This window comes from Neomonachus schauinslandi, chromosome 1, assembly GCF_002201575.2.
Source record: "Neomonachus schauinslandi chromosome 1, ASM220157v2, whole genome shotgun sequence".
Lineage (NCBI taxonomy): Eukaryota > Metazoa > Chordata > Mammalia > Carnivora > Phocidae > Neomonachus > Neomonachus schauinslandi.
Window position 1 is genome coordinate 159,591,593 of NC_058403.1, and position 19,542 is coordinate 159,611,134.

The 19,542-nt window shown below is 42.5% G+C and overlaps 1 protein-coding gene across 3 annotated transcripts in view; it reads right to left on the reverse strand.

Moving 5' to 3' along the window:
• XPC (XPC complex subunit, DNA damage recognition and repair factor) overlaps positions 1–19,530 on the reverse strand; it is a 37,207-nt gene extending 17,677 nt beyond the window's left edge. The window contains exons 1-4 of one of the 3 annotated variants that reach the window (XM_021695158.2): positions 19,340–19,530; positions 13,727–13,910; positions 11,256–11,374; positions 1,152–1,275 (exon numbers count right to left, since the gene is read on the reverse strand). In XM_021695158.2, the coding sequence (XP_021550833.1) occupies positions 1,152–1,275; positions 11,256–11,374; positions 13,727–13,910; positions 19,340–19,442 (530 nt within the window). In that variant the 5' untranslated portion in view covers positions 19,443–19,530. The remainder of the gene's footprint in view (positions 1–1,151; positions 1,276–11,255; positions 11,375–13,726; positions 13,911–19,339) is intronic. The other 2 variants (XM_044920998.1, XM_044921001.1) reach the window with 2 other exon arrangements.
• Positions 19,531–19,542: the final 12 nt, after the last annotated feature.

A 19,542-nucleotide genomic window follows, 5' to 3' on the forward strand; every position in this document is an offset into this window, starting at 1 on the left:
CCTGAGCCCTGAGCCCAGCCCCCAGTCCCGCGTCATAGCTCCTGAATCACTCTCCTGGTTCCGCTGCCCGAGGCTGTGCTACTCGGGCACACCAACAAGCTGGCTGTTTTCCGCTGGCTTTCTGCTCCTTCTCACCTGCACACCTTGGCTCGGGACATTCTCCACCTGTCACGCCTCACAGCCATGCTTTGAAACACACATCCTCCAAGGAGGCTTCCCTGCCTGTCTGACCTCCCAACTACTGATTCCGTCCTTTGCACCAGTACTTCCATGCTAAATTGGTGCACACTCATTTGTATGGTGCTGTTCTGCTGGGCGATCTCTTTCATGCCTGTGTCCATGCATCTGTCCTCCTCCTTCGTGCCTAATGATGTGCCCATCAATGTGCAGAGTGCACACAGAGTGGGACTCATTCACCAATTAACTGCCGGGCGTTGTGCTCACGTTCCCAAGCCACCAGTGGCTGCACTGGTCCTGAGGATCCTGGGATGGAGTGGGGGCTCCCTACCATAGGGGGGCACTGGCTCAAATCGCACAGTGTAATGTGGTGCGAAAGCATGGGTGTCAAGTTGGCCAGAGAGGGATTTGGATCTTGGCTCATCTGCTCCTGGTTGAGTGACTCCTGAAATGTTACTTAACTTCTCTGAGCCTCCACGATCTCATCCACACACTATCTTCAAGTTTAAGTAGGACAATGGACAACCTACAGAGTCCTCGGCACACACCAGATGTTCAACACTAAGAATTTCCTCTTCCCATGTCTGCCCCAGCCAGAGAATAAACCAGGATTCTTGAACGTGGGACTCTCTCACCTAAGGCTCCTAACCACATTGGTACTCAGCCCCCGTCTCCTATGTGTTTCTCAAAAACTTGTGTTAGGGCACCTGGGTGGCTCAGTTGGTTAAGCAACTGCCTTCGGCTCAGGTCATGATCCTGGAGTCCCGGGATCGAGTCCCGCATCGGGCTCCCTGCTCGGCGAGGAGCCTGCTTCTCCCTCTGACCCTCCCCCCTCTCATGTACTCTCTCTCATTCTCGGTCTCTCAAATAAATAAATAAATCTTTAAAAAAAAAAAAAAACTTGTGTTAAGTAGCAGCTCTGAGTTGCTCATTTTGTGTGACAGGAATCTAGAGACAAGGTAAGATAATCTTACCTTCTTTCCCTTGCTTTCGCCTGCTGGGGTGTTTCAATCTCTATCTCCACTGGTTTCACAGGCAGGACAGATTTAGAGAAGGCTGCATTTTCTCCCACATCACCTGGCACAGGTTCACCAAGTTCTATCAACAATAATGTTTTTTTAAATCAGTAATCATAGGGGCACCTGGTAGCTCAGTTGGTTAAGTGGCCAACTCTTGTTTTCAGCTCAGGTCATGATCTCAGGGTCATGGGATCGAGCCCCACATCAGGCTCCACGCTGAGCGTGGAGTCTGCTTGAGATTCTTCTCCCTCTGCCCCTCCTCACTGCGCTCTCTCTCTCTCAAAATAAATAAATAAAATCTTTTTAAAAAACTAGTAATAATAATAATTATCATAGCTATCATACTGAACAAAATGGAGGTTTTGCGGGGAGTGAAGAACAGATGCAAGGTAGGAGACCCCTACTCCTACAATGCTTTGAGTATCTCAAAAATGCCACAGACTGTGCTGTTTTACATTTATTTCTCATTTAACTTGAACAACCCAGAGAAACAGCCCTTAGAGGAGGAAACTGAGGCACAGAGATACTGAGTTGAATTAGAACCATACCTCTGGTATCAAGGAACTAATGCTCACGTGTGTGTTTTAGTAGAGACAGTCTTTCTCCAAGAGAAAAAAAACCCCAAAGAACAATTTCCTATTCTATATTACTAAAATAATGCATATCATAATTTGCTTCATATACAGGCATGATTTAGTGGTCTTCCAGCCCCAACTGCAAACTTGTAATGATAAGGAATGCATCTTTTTTATCTCTTTATCCTCTACATCACTTGTAAACCCTAGCTGAAATAAACTGAATTCACTAAACTGGATCTGTGAACTTCATTAGCAAAGGCCCCTTTAAAGAGGCTCTGGGCCCAGAAGCAGTGACACCCCATTGGCAATGAACACACCTCATGCCAAGATATGGTTTCTACATACCAGTCACTAATGAATGAGCCAGGCTTTCCTGGAGAAACAAAAGTTGATTATAGGCCTGGAGCAAGAAGAATATAGGATGGGCCTGGAACATCTTCTTGTGCCAAAAAACAAAAAAAAAGAAGAATATAGGATGGGCCTGGAACATCTTCTTGTGCCAAAAAACAAAAATGTTCTCAAAAACGTTTTTGAGAATGAGGCCAGGTCAAAAGGACACAGTAAGGTAGCTGGCTTAAAGGAGCTCTCACTAGCCAAATCTGGGACAATCTGAAGATCAAAAAGTATAATGATGATAACTGATAACACATGAGTATTTAAAATATCTCTAAGTCCATAGTGATACTCAAAATAAATAAAATTCTTAAAAGAGAGAGCTCTTCTTTACAAAGTCATCTGATAAATGCATATGAGATGACAGAATCAGAAAGTTCATTTTGCGATGCTCATTAAAATAATCTTTGATTCAGGGGCGCCTGGATGGCTTAGTCGTTAAGCGTCTGCCTTCAGGTCAGGTCATGGTCCCAGGGTCCTGGGATTGAGCCCTGCATTCAGGCTCCCTGCTCAGAGGGAAGCCTGCTTCTCCCTCTCCCACTCCCTCTGCTTGTGTTCCCTCTCTCGCTGTGTCTCTCTCTGTCAAATAAACAAAAAAAAATCTTAAAAAAAAAAAAAAATTTGGTTCAGTAAAGATAAATGCATACTAAAAACCATGAAGTAAAAAGTTACTGGAGAATAAGATATTCACACAGAATCAGAGTACCACCCGAGATGGTTAATTACAGAGGAAAAATGTACCTTTATATTGTCACAATCTGCCAGAACCACATTATATGATCACACTTAGCATCACTAGTAGGACAAACTGACATTAGGAGCCTCTTAATGGATGCAGTATGAAGTATTTTTGCAAAAAAAAAAAAAAAAAAGTTTAACCTAAATTCAATCAAGTCTTAACTTACAGTTTATAAGAACCCAGGGGATACTGAAACACGTTTACCACCACCCTGAGGTGCCTATTTATCAGACAAAACTAGAATAAGAGACATCCCACAAAAGAAGAGGCCAGGACTCCTCAAAAACAGCAGTGTTACAAAAAGCAAAAAAAGGTGCTAGGTGGGGTGCACTATTCTAGGCTAAGGGAGACTAAAGAGGTGTATAACTCACACCTTGATTAGACCCTGGATTAGAAACAAGCAAACAACAGCTATGAAGGATATTTTTGTAACAATTAGGGGCTTTTCATTTTCTTTTTTTTTTTAATTCTATATTCTTTTTTATTGTTACGTTAATCACCATACATTACATCATTAGTTTTTGATGTAGTGTTCCATGATTCATTGTTTGTGCATAACACCCAGTGCTCCATGCAGAACGTGCCCTCTTTAATACCCATTACCAGGCTAACCCATCCTCCTACCACCCTCCCCTCTAGAACCCTCAGTTTGTTTTTCAGAGTCCATCGTCTCTCCTGGTTTGTCTCCCCCTCCGATTTCCCCCCCCTTCATTCTTCCCCTCCTGCTATCTTCTTTTTTTTTTCTTAACATATATTGCATTATTTGTTTCAGAGGTACAGATCTGTGATTCAACAATCTTGCACAATTCACAATGCACACCATAGCACATACCCTCCCCAGTGTCTATCACCCAGCCACCCCATCCCTCCCACCCCCCACCATTCCAGCAACCCTCAGTTTGTTTCCTGAGATTAAGAATTCCTCATATCAGTGAGGTCGTATGATACATGTCTTTCTCTGATTGAGTTATTTCACTCAGCATAACACCCTCCAGTTCCATCCACGTCGTTGCAAATGGCAAGATCTCATTCCTTTTGATGGCTGCATAATATTCCATTGTATACCACATCTTCTTTATCCATTCATCTGTCCATGGACATCTTGGCTCTTTCCACAGTTTGGCTATTGTGGACATTGCTGCTATAAACATCAGAGTGCACGTACCCCTTCGGATCCCTACATTTGTATCTTTGGGGTAAATACCCAGTAGTGCCATTGCTGGATCGTATGGTAACTCTATTTTCAACTTTTTGAGGAACCTCAAAAAGGTTCCAGAGTGGTTGTACCAGCTTGCATTCCCATCAACAGTGTAGGAGGGTTCCCCTTTCTCTCCCAACACCTGTCATTTCCTGACTTGTTAATTTTAGCCATTCTGACTGGTGTGAGGTGGTATCTCATTGAGGTTTTGATTTGGATTTCCCTGATGCTGAGCGATGTTGAGCACTTTTTCATGTGTCTGTTGGCCATTTGGATGTCTTCTTTGGAAAAATGTCTGTTCATGTCTTCTGCCCATTTCTTGATTGGATTCTTTGTTCTTTGGGTGTTGAGTTTGATAAGTTCTTTATAGATTTTGGATACTAGCCCTTTATCTGATATGTCATTTGCAAATATCTTCTCCCATTCTGTCGGTTGTCTTTTGGTTTTGTTGACCGTTTCTTTTGCCGTGCAAAAGCTTTTTATCTTGATGAAGTCCCAATAGTTCATTTTTGCCCTTGCTTCCTTTGCCTTTGGCGATGTTTCTAGGAAGAAGTTGCTGCGGCTGAGGTCGAAGAGGTTGCTGCCTGTGTTCTCCTTTAGGATTTTGATGGACTCCTGTCTCACATTGAGGTCTTTCAACCATTTCGAGTCTATTTTTGTGTGTGGTGTAAGGAAATGGTCCAGTTTCATTCTTCTGCATGTGGCTGTCCAATTTTCCCAACACCATTTGTTGAAGAGACTGTCTTTTTTCCACTGGACATTCTTTCCTGTTTTGTCAAAGATTAGTTGACCATAGAGTTGAGGGTCCATTTCTGGGCTCTCTATTCTGTTCCATTGATCTATGTGCCTGTTTTTGTGCCAGTACCATACTGTCTCGATGATGACAGCTTTGTAATAGAGCTGGAAGTCCGGAATCGTGATGCCGCCAGCTTTGCTTTTCTTTTTCAACATTCCTCTGGCTATGCGGGGTCTTTTCTGGTTCCATACACATTTTAGGATTATTTGTTCCATTTCTTTGAAAAAAGTGGATGGTATTTTGATGGGGATTGCATTGAATGTGTAGATTGCTCTAGGTAGCATTGACATCTTCACAATATTTGTTCTTCCAATCCATGAGCATGGAACGTTTCTCCATTTCTTTGTGTCTTCCTCAATTTCTTTCATGAGTATTTTATAGTTTTCTGAGTACAGATCCTTTGCCTCTTCGGTTAGATTTATTCCTAGGTTATCTTATGGTTTGGGGTGCAATTGTAAATGGGATCGACTCCTTAATTTCTCTTTCTTCTGTCTTGTTGTTGGTGTATAGGAATGCCACTGACTTCTGTGCATTGATTTTATATCCTGCCACTTGACTGAATTCCTGTATGAGTTCTAGCAGTTTTGGGATGGAGTCTTTTGGGTTTTCCACATAAAATATCGTATCATCTGCAAAGAGTGAGAGTTTGACTTCTTCTTTGCCAATGTGGATGCCTTTGATTTTCTTTTTGTTGTCTGAATGCTGTGGCTAGGACTTCTAATACTATGTTGAATAGCAGTGGTGATAGTGGACATTCCTGCCGCGTTCCTGACCTTAGGGGAAAAGCTCTCAGTTTTTCCCCACTGAGAATGATATTTGCTGTAGGTTTTTCATAGATGGCTTTTATGATATTGAGGTATGTATCCTCTATGCCTATACTCTGAAGAGTTTTGATCAAGAAAGGATGCTGTACTTTGTCAAATGCTTTTTCTGCATCTATTGAGAGGATCATATGATTCTTGTTCTTTCTTTTGTTAATGTATTGTATCATGTTGATTGATTTGCGGATGTTGAACCAACCTTGCAGCCCAGGGATAAATCCCACTTGGTCGTGGTGAATAATCCTTTTAATGTACTTTTGGATCCTACTGGCCAGTATTTTGGTGAGAATTATTGCATCCATGTTCATCAGGGATATTGGTCTGTAATTCTCCTTTCTGGTCTTTGTCTGGTTTTGGGATCAAGGTAATGCTGGCCTCATAAAACGAGTTTGGAAGTTTTCCTTCCATTTCTGTTTTTTGGAACAGTTTCAGAAGAATAGGTATTAATTCTTCTTTGAATGTTTGGTAGAATTCCCCTGGGAAGCCATCTGGCCCTGGACTTTTGTTTGTTGGGAGATTTTTGATGACTGCTTCAATTTCCTTAGTGGGTATAGGTCTGTTCAGGTTTTCTATTTCTTCCTGGTTCAGTTTTGGTAGTTGATACATCTCTAGGAATGCATCCATTTCTTCCAGGTTATCTAATTTGCTGGCATAGAGTTGCTCATAATATGTTCTTATAATTGTTTGTATTTCTTTGGTGTTGGTTGTGATCTCTCCTCTTTCATTCATGATTTTGTTGATTTGGGTCCTTTCTCTTTTCTTTTTGATAAGTCTGGCCAGGGGTTTATCAATCTTGTTAATTCTTTCAAAGAACCAGCTCCTAGTTTCGTTGATCTGTTCTACTGTTCTTTTGGTTTCTATTTCATTGATTTCTGCTCTGATCTTTATTATTTCTCTTCTCCTGCTGGGTTTAGGCTTTATTTGCTGTTCTTTCTCCAGCTCCTTTAGGTGTAGGGTTAGGTTGTGTACTTGAGACCTTTCTTGTTTCTTGAGAAAGGCTTGTATTGCTATATACTTGCCTCTTAGGACTGCCTTTGCTGCATCCCAAAGATTTTGAACAGCTGTGTTTTCATTTTCATTGGTTTCCATGAATTTTTTAAATTCTTCTTTAATTTCCTGGTTGACCCATTCATTCTTTAGTAGGATGCTCTTTAGCCTCCATGTATTTGAGTTCTTTCCGACTTTCCTCTTGTGATTGAGTTCTAGTTTCAAAGCATTGTGGTCTGAAAATGGGCAGGGAATGATCCCAATCTTTTGGTACCGGTTGAGACCTGATTTATGACCTAGGATGTGATCGATTCTGGAGAATGTTCCATGGGCACTAGAGAAGAATGTGTATTCCGCTGCTTTGGGATGGAATGTTCTGAATATGTCTGTGAAGTCCATTTGGTCCAGTGTGTCATTTAAAGTCTTTATTTCCTTGTTGATCTTTTGCTTAGATGATCTATCCATTTCAGTGAGGGGGGTGTTAAAGTCCCCCATTATTATTGTATTGTTGTCAACGTGTTTCTTTGCTTTTGTTATTAATTGCCTTATATAATTGGCTGCTCCCATGTTAGGGGCATAGATATTTACAATTGTTAAGATTGTCTTGTTGAATAGACCTTGTAAGTAGGATATAGTGTCCTTCCTCATCTCTTATTACAGTCTTTGGTTTAAAATCTAATTTGTCTGATATAAGGATTGCCACCCCAGCTTTCTTTTAATGTCCATTAGCATGATAGATGGTTTTCCACCCCCTCATTTTCAATCTGGAGGTGTCTTTGGGTCTAAAATGAGTCTCTTGCAGACAGCATATCGATGGGTTTTGCTTTTTAATCCAATCTGATAGCCTGTGTCTTTTGATTGGGGCATTTAGTCCATTTACATTCAGCGTAACTATCGAAAGATATGAATTTAGTGCCATTGTATTGCCTGTAAGGTGACTGTTACACTATATTGTCTGTGTTCAATCTGGTCTATGTTGCTTTTAGGCTCTCTCTTTGCTTAGAGGACCCCTTTCAAGATTTCTTGTAGGGCTGGTTTCGTGTTTGCAAATTCCTTTAGTTTTTGTTTGTCCTGGAAGCTTTTTATCTCTCCTTCTATTTTCAATGACAGCCTAGCTGGACATAGTATTCTTGGCTGCATATTTTTCTCGTTTAGTGCTCTGAATACATCATGCCAGTCCTTTCTGGCCTGCCAGTTCTCTGTGGATAGGTCTGTTGCCAATCTAATGTTTCTACCATTGTAGGTTACATATCTCTTCTCCCAAGCTGCTTTCAGGATTTTCTCTTTGTCTATGAGACTCGTAAGTTTTACTATTAGATGTCGGGGTGTTGACCTGTTTTTATTGATTTTGAGAGGGGTTCTCTGTGCTTCCTGGATTTTGATGCCTGTTTCCTTTCCCGAATTAGGGGAAGGAAATTTGCTCCAATATACCTTCTGCCCCTCTGCTGTAATTTGCTCCAATATAACTTCTGCTATAATTTGCTCCAATATACCTTCTGCCCCTCTCTCTCTTTCTTCTTCTTCTGGGATCCCAATTATTCTAATATTGTTTTGTCTTATGGTATCGCTTATCTCTTGAATTCTGCCCTCGTGATCCAGTAGTTGTTTATCTCTCTTTTTCTCAGCTTCTTTATTTTCCATCATTTGGTCTTCTATATCACTGATTTTCTCTTCTGCCTCATTTATCCTAGCAGTTAGCGCCCCCATTTTTTATTGCACCTCATTAATAACCTTTTTGATTTCGACTTGGTTAGATTTTAGTTCTTTTATTTCTCCAGAAAGGGTTTCTATAATAATGTCCACGTTTTTCTCAAGCCCAGCTAGTATCTTTAAAGTCATGATTCTGAACTCTAGATCCGACATTGTACTAATGTCCGTATTGAGTAGGTCCCTGGCAGTCGGTACTACCTCTTGTTTTTTGTTGAGGTGATTTTTTCCGTCTTGTCATTTTGTCCAGGGGAGAACAGATTAATGAGAGAACAAAATGCTAACAGGGTAACAACCTCCCCAGAAAATATACTCTAAACAAATCAGAAAAGACCTGAAGCCGGGGGAAAAGAAAGGGAAAGAAAGAAAAAAGAAAAAAAAAAAAAGAAAAAGATAAAAACAAAAACAGAATATGATCAAATATGATCAGGCTGGTGCATAGATCAGTGCCACACACTAGATTTTGGGTGTATTTTGCTCTATTAGAAGAAAGTGCCCCCCAAAATTTTAAAGAAAGAAAAACTTATATATGTACAAAAATAAGGATTGATATGATGAAGGGATAGAATGACTGTAAAGATGAAAATTATAAAAAATTTTATAAAAGGAATTGATAAGAAGTTGTTTGAAAAAAGAAAGCAGAGGATTTAAAAAAAAAAAGAAAAAAAAAGGGAGAGAATGTGATCAGGCAGGAGAGAAGAACAAAACCATACACTAGAGATTTAGGGTATATTTTGATCTGTTAGAAGAAACTATCTCAAAATTTTAAAGTGAGAACAACTTATATATATATGCCAAAAATAAGGGTAACTACTATGAAGGATAGAATATGACTGCAAAAATGAAAAATAAGAATGTTTTTTAAAAAAGGGATTGATAAGATGTTGGTTGAAAAAGGGAAAAAGAAAAATTAAAAAAAAAAAAAGAAAAAAAGACAGTTAAAAAAAAAATTAACTTTGAAAGACTAAAGAATCATGGTAAAAAAGCCATGAATTCTATGTGCAGTATTCCCCTAGCGCTGGAGTTCTGCCGTTCTCATTGATCGGTAAACTTGGCCTTGGCTGGCTGTTCTCGCTGATCTTCTGGGGGAGGGGCCTGTTGCCGTGGTTCCCAAATATCTTTGCCGGAGGCGGAATTGCCCCACCCTTGCCCGGTCCGGGTTAAGTAATCTGCTCGGGTTGCTCTCTGGAGCTTTTGTTCCCTGCAAGCTTTCCCTACAGCTTTGGAGGCGGAGAGTGAAAACGGCGGCCTCCCAATCTCCGCCCCAGAGGAGCCGAGAACTTGGGGCCCCGCTCCTCAGTGAGCCCACAGAGAAAAGCCACCAGTAACTCCCGTCTCCCCGGTCTCCGGCCGCACTCCGTGCTCACCCGGCCTGTGACCGAGCGTTTCTATCTCTGGCACCCGACTCGGTGTGGAGTCTCCAAACCCAGCAGATTCCTGCGGTGCGCTCCCACACCTCTCCTCCCGGGGGAGGAAGGGGAGTCTCCCCAGATCTGCCGCCTGTTGGGTCCCTGTTGGAGGAGCAGTGGCCCCACTGTGCCGCGGATCGCGGTTTATGGCAACCCTGAGCTGAGAGCCCGCGCCTTGGCTCCGTCTCTGCAGCCGGCTTCCTGCTCCGATACCTGGAAGCTCTGCCGCACTCAGGCACCCCCGGTCTTTCTGTGACTCCGAGGGTCCTGAGACCACACTGTCCCGGAGGGTTCCACCCCCCGCTTAGCCACCAGAGTGACGTCCCTCAGTGGAGCCGACTTCTAAAAGTTCCGATTTTGTGCTCCGCGGCTCTATCACTTGCCAGAAGCGGCCGATGGAGGCCCCTCCCCTGCCGTCTATCCTCCCGAATATCGCCTCGGATTCACTTCTCCGAATGTCCTACCTTCCAGAAAGTGGTCGCTTTTCTGTTCAGAGAGTTGTTGCTATTCTTTTCTTCGATCTCCTGTTGAGTTTGTAGGTGTTCAGAATCGTTTGATCCCTATCCAGCTCAATTCCTGAGACCAGACAAAATCCAGGTCTCCCACTCCTCCGCCATCTTGCTCCGCCCCCGGCTTTTCATTTTCTTAAGTGTGAAAATATTTTATCATGCAGGAGAATGCGTTTCTCAGGAAACGCATGAAGTATTTACAAGTGAAGTGCCAGGATGTCTGCGACTCACTTTCAAATGGTTCCACGATACATATTTACAGAGAGAAAGATACATTCACTATGGCAAATGTCAGTTACTGAATCTAAGTGAAGAGTCTATGTACTACATTTCCAATGTACTATATTTTCAATCTTTTTGTAGGTTTTCAAAAATTATTTTCAAAATCAAACGCTGGGATAAAGTTAGGCTAGACAGAAGGAGTCAGGGATGATAACATTAGCTGCCATTTATTGTGAGCATATGATGCTTTAGGCCCATTACATTTGCAAACCTTTCTTCCTTTACTACAATCCTGCAGCCTAGCCTGTGAACAGCTCATGGTGAGCATACAATGCTTACTGTTATCGGTGAAAAAACTCCACTCTGACGGGTAGATTTACTTGTTCACACAGCTATACAAGTGGCAAGGCTGGGCTCTGAACCCAGATCTCACTACTCTCGAAGCCCATGCGCTTTCTACAAGATGATGCTGCCTCTCTATTTCACAATCTACTCCACTGACAGCCACAAGAGGAAGAGAATATACAGCCTTCTTTGGTAACCTGGTCATGAATTCTTCCTTGCATCAAAAGCAAGTCCCTACTGGAACCTTATTTGGTCCTATTTAGTTTTAAAAGGAAACAACGGAATTGCAACTAAATGACATGACTCCAAGCAGACTCAAATGGAAAAATGGGATCACACAGCAATGATGTTTTACCTTCGACCTCTTCCCAATCATCTTCGCTTTCTTCCTCATTGTCTCCTTCACAGCTGCCTTTGTCCACAGCAGCCTCTCTCTGTGGGGGGTGTGACTTCTTCCGGCCACTGGAGAAGTCCCTGTGTAAAGATCACAGGAGGGAAGATGAAGAAGGCTCACACCTCCTTATGCTACATTTAAGCTAAATGGAATCCTAAGGACTCTTTCTTCTATTTATTGTGAACCTGTTGCAATTATTTAAAGATAACGGGTGAGCTCTGACCCTCATTCCCTCCATCACTGTGAGTCTCAAGGGCTCCTCAAGACGTGCTCTGATCATCAGTCTAATACTAGATGTGCTGTCAAAGAGAAAGAATGCAATGGACTTACAGCCTAGAGCTGTGTGAGGGAAAACACAGCCGTGCCTGGAAGTGGTACAGGAAAAGTTAGAAGAAACCACAACAACAATGCAAGTTCCAGAAGTAAAAGCTGTGATGTGTATTATATATGCACAGGGGGACACCACATTGAAGAAGCGGGAATTCACGTTTGCCGATCATACCATGAGCCAACTCGGATCACTGTTTCTCTCCACCTCTACGATGTAAGGAAATGGAAGCTGGTAGAATTCTAACCTCAAGGTATGTGGGGATCTGTCCATACACAGGTATGTCACAAATAACAACAAAAGTATGGATAGCTACCTGGTTAAGTACACAGATAAGCAGCTAGCTGAATATTGGCTGAAGATGCAATGGTTGCTAATATGTAATCCATTTTCGTAATTTCATACATAAAACGTGTTTAGAGCACAGTTACTTTTAGCTTTTGTAAGGTCTGACGTGTGGTATCAAGTGAGAACATCATCTAAGATCTGAGCTCAGACATTTAAAATAAGCGAGCCTGTCTTCAGCTCTAAAAATACACGCATTCTCTTTGCCACCACTTTCAACACCACAGTAACAAAAATTTCTCCTTAGAATAAACGTAGCGGGAATGTCCACGCGCTACGGATTTGACAGCAGTCAACTCTCAGTGGAGAGGGAAAGGGGGGCCCAGAGCTTTAACCGGCAGCATCCTGGTCTATGTGTATGTGGATTTCTCTGGAGAAAGAATTCAACTAGTGGGGAGAGGCAACTGGGAAGCAGGAAGCTCAGAGGCGTGCATTCACAGGAAAAGTCTAAGGGAAAAGAAGAGATGACCTTGAGTGCAAAATTCCCACGCTTTCTCATGGCTCCTGTCTACTGCTGGCCCTTCCCCAGGCTGCCTTCCTTGGCCAGGACTGCAGGCTGCTGGAAAAGCCAGCACTAAGATGGAAGAGTGGTTTCTGAAGGACCTACTACCTCTCTGTTCTTCCTCTTCCTCCCCTCCCCACAACTTTCCTGGCAAGTGGACAGTCAAGTGTTCACTAGGCTTGCAGTCATTGTTCACCAACGTATTACTATGCATGTTCATTCAACTGCAAAAATCCTGGCTCGGTTTCTGCCAAACAAAAGGCCCCGCCCTAGATGCCACAGGGCCTACAGGAACGAACCAGGCATGGTTCCAGGCCTCGGAGAGCTTGCAGGGTAGTAAGCAGGGGTACGTGGCCTGGGCACAAATAAGTGCAAGAAATCAGAGGGGGAAAAGGGGAAGAAACCAATGAAGACTGTCGAGTGGATGGATTCTGATCCACATCTTCAAGGTGGAAGAAAGCATTCCAGGTAGAAGGAAGAACAAGCACGATTCAGAAGTAGCAAAGTCTGAGCACGTGGCAAGTGAATGACAAGAAGTCCAGCTGGGCGGGAGCAGAGTGAACTTGAGGAGAGCAGTACAAGAGAAAGCTGGAATGGCAGGCCAGTATCTTAGGTATGTAGTTATCGTTGCACAGTAGAAAGAGCACTGGACCAGGAGTCTGAAGGCCTAAGTCTCATTTGGATTTTGCCACCGTCTAGCTATGTAACCACAGATAAATCCCTTTCTGCCAGCTCTCGTCATCTGAGAAGTCTGGGAGGCAAACTATATACAGCTGGCCCTTGAATAATGCGTGGTTGGGGCACCAACCGCTCACAGTCAGAACTCCGCACAGAACTTTCGACTCCCTGAAACGACTAACTACTACTAGGCTACTGTTAACTGGAAGCCTTACCAATAACTTGCAGTTGATTAACACATATTTTGTATGTTATATGTATTACATACCGCATCCTTCCAATAAAGTAAGCTAGAGAAAAGGACGTTATTTTTTAAATAATCGCAAGAAAAACTACATTTACAGTGCTTACTGTACTTATCAAAAAAACTCCATGTAGAAGTGGACCCATGCAGTTCAAACCTGGTTGGTCAAGGGCCTACTGTAATTGCTAAGAAGAATCTTACTAGTGGTCTGAGCTCCAGCTGGAGGAGTTTAAAGATCCCATCTTTTGCACAGATCCCAGAGATGAGCTAAAAGAGACTCACAGTTCCCGGAGGGCAGAATCAAGACGTGGCTGGAAGCTTTTCAGCCATCTCACCTGAACTCCTCCCCATCGCTGAGGGCTTCATCCTTCACGACCTTGGGGTTTTCAGATTTGACAGTCACCTGGGCCACTTTCTTTTTGGCTGGACCCCCAGGATCACTGCAGCCTCTCTTCCTCTTGCCTTGTGAGACTTTGGAGAGAAGGCTCCTCTTTAGAGGTTTCTTGTCTTCCAAGACATCTAGATGACCACACAGAACACGAGGTAAGGGACACAGGAAAGGCGGAGGCGGTGTGCTTTCACGGGCAAGTGATGAAAAGCCCCCTTCTGTCACCTCCCTCCAGACCCCATCTTCATCGCCAGGGCACCGTCCCTGGTTTGTTCCACAAGCAGCCTCCAGCCTCCTCCTTCCTCCAGCCTAGTTTACACCCTGCACTCCCAGTAAAAACTGGCTTCCTTTATCAGGGTTTTATTCCACTCCCTCGTGGGGTAACACGGACTGCCACATGAATCCAATAAAATCTGGCTTCCAAATCTCAAATTTCAGCTAATAGCCAGGAAGGAAAAATACATCAATCTGCTAAGTAATACCTTGCTTATTTATTACCTGCCAAGACTAGTTATTTTAGGAGTAACCCACTATTAAGTGAAACGTTTTGAGTTCATAAACATGTCCAAGTTTTATCACCAACTTTACTATTACTAATCCATGTTTCTGCTATCTTTCAAAACCAAACCCCTGCTCAAAACATACTTCATGAAACCTTTCCAATCTAAGCCTAAAGTATATTCATATACCAACCATCTCAGCAAGCTTAGGGTTGGAAAAAGACAGCAATAATTTAAAAAATACCTTTATTTCCTTAAAAATAATTGTTGGTTTTTGTTAAAGGGAAAATTTAAAAATGCACAGGCTGCTGGCTTTAGTTAAATTAGGGTATCTAAAGGTATGGTCTGTTTCTTAACATATTAATAAATCAATTTTCAATAAAGAATAAATAACATGGCAGGGGACAATATCTTCTATTTTGCAAATATATTCATAAAAATAATTCTGAATCTGAAATAAAGCATCTTCCTTTGCCTTTGCATGACTCTGCTTCAGTTAATTTTGGAAAACAAAAATACTTTAGCCTTTTTTGAGGTTCCAAAAGCAGCAGCAATATTAACCTACCATCATATTGATTCCTTTCATTTATGGTTTGTCCTACCGACTCTACAGATAGATACTTATATTCCCCAAGAATATACTCTTGCATGGGGGAAAAGCTCTCCCTTTTGATCTAAATAAAATCATAATTTTAATAAATTTCTCATAGTAGAGGGGCATTTGTTCTAACACTAGATAAAATCACTGATTCAGTTCAGTTTCTTTAGAATGTTTTATAAAAGGAATTTATGCATTCTAATGTTTTAAACATTTTAACAGAAACACAATTTCAAAATTCTTTAGAATCTGGAGATACTTCTTATTCCAAGGCCAGAAGCTGCTTAAAGGTTTATGACTTGACAGTTTGAGTAGCATGTCCTTGAAACCAGGATTTCTGGATCTTTCCACGCTTTTTAGCCCTCTATGAACAGATGTGAAACAAAGATGTGAAACACTTCATTTTTACTAAACTAGGTGGGAGGATACTTCAAAGGAACCATTTCTTCCTCACCAAACTTATTTGGTTGGTTAAAAAGCACAACTGTGTAAATTTTTTTGCTTTGAAGAGAGTTAGAGGAGTTAAAAGAGGGGCAAGAACGGAGCAAGAATGGAAACAAAAAACTGTGAATCAAAAAAATTTCCATAGTATTATTTTCATACAGTCATCCTCCCTTAGCTGTGGTTTCAGTTACCGGGGATCAACCAGTGTGGAAGCAGATGATCCTCCTTCTGACAATCTCCTGTAGGTCAACAGTAACCTAAGGCTACGTCACAATGCCCCATTCACCCCATCACTAGGCATTTTATCATCTCACATCACCGTAAGAATTCGAAGGCTGAGTACAGCACAATAAGATATTTTGAGCAAAACAGAACACATTCACGTAACTTCTACTATAGTACACTGTTTTAACTGTTCTATTGTATTAATAGTTATTGTTAATCTCTTACTGTGCCTAATTTGTCAACAAAGCTTTATCATAGGCATGTACATATAGAAAAAAACGGCATATATAGGGTTCAGTACTATCCGTGTTTCAGGCATCCACTGGAGGGGAGGTCTTGGAACATACATCCCTGTGGATAAGGAGAGGGACTACCGTAATACCCCCAGATTTGTAAAATATGAATGCCTAACCATGACATATCATTATGTACATACATTGGAATATAAATCAGTCATCTTTTAAGACAAAGGAAAATGACCTATGATAAAATGTTAAGCATGCAAAATTGTTTTTACTATAAGGTTTCCACTACTTAGAAAAACAGACTAGAAGGAAATATATCATTATTTCTGGATAGTTGTAATACTTACTTTTTAAAAAATTCTTTACATTTTTTGGGGTCCCAGAGAATCCAGAGGCTATTTCCTAGGACTCTCCAAGATCTAGAGCTACCTACCCAGTCTCCTTGAGCTCAATGTTGTAATTTCAGAAAGGCAGGAATTATCACTTTGGGTGTGATTGGCCTTCTACTGAGATTTTACAATACCTGCTTAAAACTGCCAGTGGCATCTCATAGCACTTAGAATACAAACTCCTTAACTGGGTCTCCAAACTAAGGGTCCTGACCACCTTTCCCACCTCAATTCCTATTTGCCCCTCACTATGTCCAGCCAGCCCGCCAAGCTCATTTCATTTCCTCCTAAGTCTTTAAACTTATTGATTCCTCTGCCTAGAACTCTTCCTGAGAACTTCCTTTGAATAGCTCCTTTGGGACACTCAGTAATTGGTTCAAAATATCACCTCCTCAAAAAGGCCTTCCTTCACCACCGACTCTTAGCTGCTTCTTCCCCACGTCAGTTTCACTACCTCTTTTACTCTTTTTGTAACTCTCATCATCGTGTGAATTTATTTAACTTTTTATTGTCTGCCCTACCAACCCCTCCCCAGGGATTGTAAGCATCATGAGAGCAGGGACCTTGCCAGTCCTGTTCACTACTAGAATTTCAGTGCCTAGAATAGTCCTTAGATATAGCAGGTGCTCAGTAAATGTTTGTTGAAGGAATTAATGATTCACATCAATGAAAGCATTAACACAGAGAAGAAACATGAAGAAATTAGAGATGCCCTAATAGAAACAAGGAAATAATGTGAAAGACTGTTTTCTTTGACCCTAAATGTTGAATGCAGCCAAGTGTCACTTTTTTTGGCATGCACTGAGGTGCTGTTAGAAACTACACTGAAGGTCATCGAGTCAGCGTCAACTGTAGCCCAAACCACAACCAGATTTTTCCTCCACCCAACCACAGCAGATTGTAACTCTTCCTGGAAGCTGCCTTGGGAACTTACTGGTAGCTCCTCTGGCTGAGTTTCAGTGAAGCTTGGGTGCATGCTTGCCTACACCTAAGCTGAACTGATAGAAGCTAGCCCATCTGATTACCTGACACGGACCATGGCAGGAGCGTCTATCTCACTGAAAACTCACAACCACCCTGAAAGACAGTATTATGTTTCAGAGATGAGCTTCAGAGAGGCTAAACTGTCCAAAATAATTTACGCAAGTGCACATAAACAACTACGAAGTGTTGGAGCTGCACCAACTTGGCGTCCAGATAGTGTTCAGCTGGAAGGAATGGTACCCAGGCAGGTGGAATTTCCATCAGATCACAACTTTTAATTTTTGAATTGCCACATATTCAGAATACATTCCCTCTGACTGGAATAAAAACCCTTTTCACAGCCATTTGCTGAAATGTTACCCATTCTCAAAGTCGCAGATCTAACATAACTCCTTCAGAGAGCATTTCCCAATCTCTCCAGTCAAACTTGATTATTCCTTCAGAAGCCACAAAGCCTGCTACCTTCTTCCAAGATATCACACTTTCTTGACTATTTTTTATAAATGTCAATACTACAGCACTCTAAGCTTCTCCAAGTAATCTCTATCTCCCATGTCAACTAGCTTGTGCGCAGCACATATTAGGTACTCCAAAAATGTTATCTGAATGAGTAAATGAATAAAATGGAACTCGTAGCATTAACTGTGAGGTAAATCACTTTCTAAGTTTAGAAATGACTTCCACTTGCCTATTTAGTAATGGATGATGAACTTACGTAAAGAATCACAGGATTATTGAATCTAGTGTCATAGGAGCCCTTGCTGGTTACCTATCTATCCAGGTTATTTTAGGAACCTCAGAAATCCCTTCTACAGCATGCATTATGCAATTATTTAAGATATTTATTGAGCACTTAATAAATGCAGGGAAGGAGAGAACAATATGGGACACAGCAAAAAATAAAACATGTTTTCATAAAGTTAAATTGTGGTAAGATAGGCGATCAAAAAAGAAGCAAATAAATTAACAAGATCATTACATTATATGACAAAGGCTGTGAGGGCCTGTGATAAGGAGTACCTGGGGAAGATCACCTTAGATAAAGCACTCAAAGCGGTGTGAATTCTCAAGAACAGAAGAAATCTGCCACCCTAGAGCCATGGAGGAAGGAACATCAAAGGCAAAGGCTCAAGGTGAGAAATAACATGGCATGTTTGAGGGATGGAAAGGAAACCACTAAGGAGGGTATCTGGCAAAGAAAAGAGTCATAGGAGACAACAAGAGAAGTAGCAGCACCCAAATCATGTAAGGTCTTGCAAGCCATGGTAAAGAATTTGGATTTTAGGCCAAGAGCAATGAATCAGAAGCCCCAGGTTTGAAGTAGGAACATGGCATGATCCGATTTTTTTTTTTTTTTTAATCACTTGGGCTGCTGGGTGGGAAAACCATTGCAGGGGGATAAAGGGAAGTAGGGAGATCAGTAAAGAGGCATCTGTCATCGTTCAACTGAAAAGTGACGATGGCTTTAGGCAGGGATTGTGACCATGGAAATAAAGACAGGTGAAGAGATGTGAGATACAGACGGATTACATGGGTACGTGTAAGGAAAACGAGGGCTTTGCTTTAACAAGTGGGTGAAGGGATCATTTATTGAATGGGAAAAGGTGGGGGAAGGGACAGGTTTAAAGGGGAAAATCAAGAGTTTTGCTTTGCCCTTTACAAATATTTTAAAAACCTATTTGATATCCAGGTGGAGAAGTCAGGTTGGATCGACTCTGGAACTCTGGGGTGAGATTTAACTGAAGATATTATTCTGGGGGGCCGCACACTACAGCACTCTGATCCATCCGTCTTCTGGGGCCACAAAATAACTTGCCATGCCTTTTTCCCCTAGTCAGCCCTGTGCATCTGTAGGAGGCTGGGCTGTATCCTGTGGGCAACAGGGAGCAGGAAAGAGGTACGCGGCAGAGCCAATGGGCAGGTAGGGCTCCACGGGAATCGCCTCGGGCGCATCACTCCTCGCGAGGATTAAAGCACAGCGACGTCGATAAGGACCAGACCAGCGACACAACCGCCTGCCTCCCCCTGCAGTCGTAACGTCGTCTCCTCCGGGCAGATGGGCACGGGGCAGCCTCTGCCCCCCACCTCCAGGAGTCCGGCCTCCCCGCTCCCCACACCTTGCCTCCTGCCCTCTTCCAGCAGCTCCCCCTAAGCCCGGCTAGGTCTCGCTCTCACCCGCCTCCTTCTCCTCACGCCCGGCCATGCTCTCGCCCTTGGCCTTCCGGCCGCACGGTTCGCGTCCCTGCGGCTTCCTACCGGCCGCGCGCTTCCGAACCATATTGCCCAGGCAAGACCCCCTTCGAGAACGACGCACCAACACCGCGGGAAGCTGAGCGCCGGCTCCGCCCCAAGCGGGACCAGGCACGGCCACGCCCTTC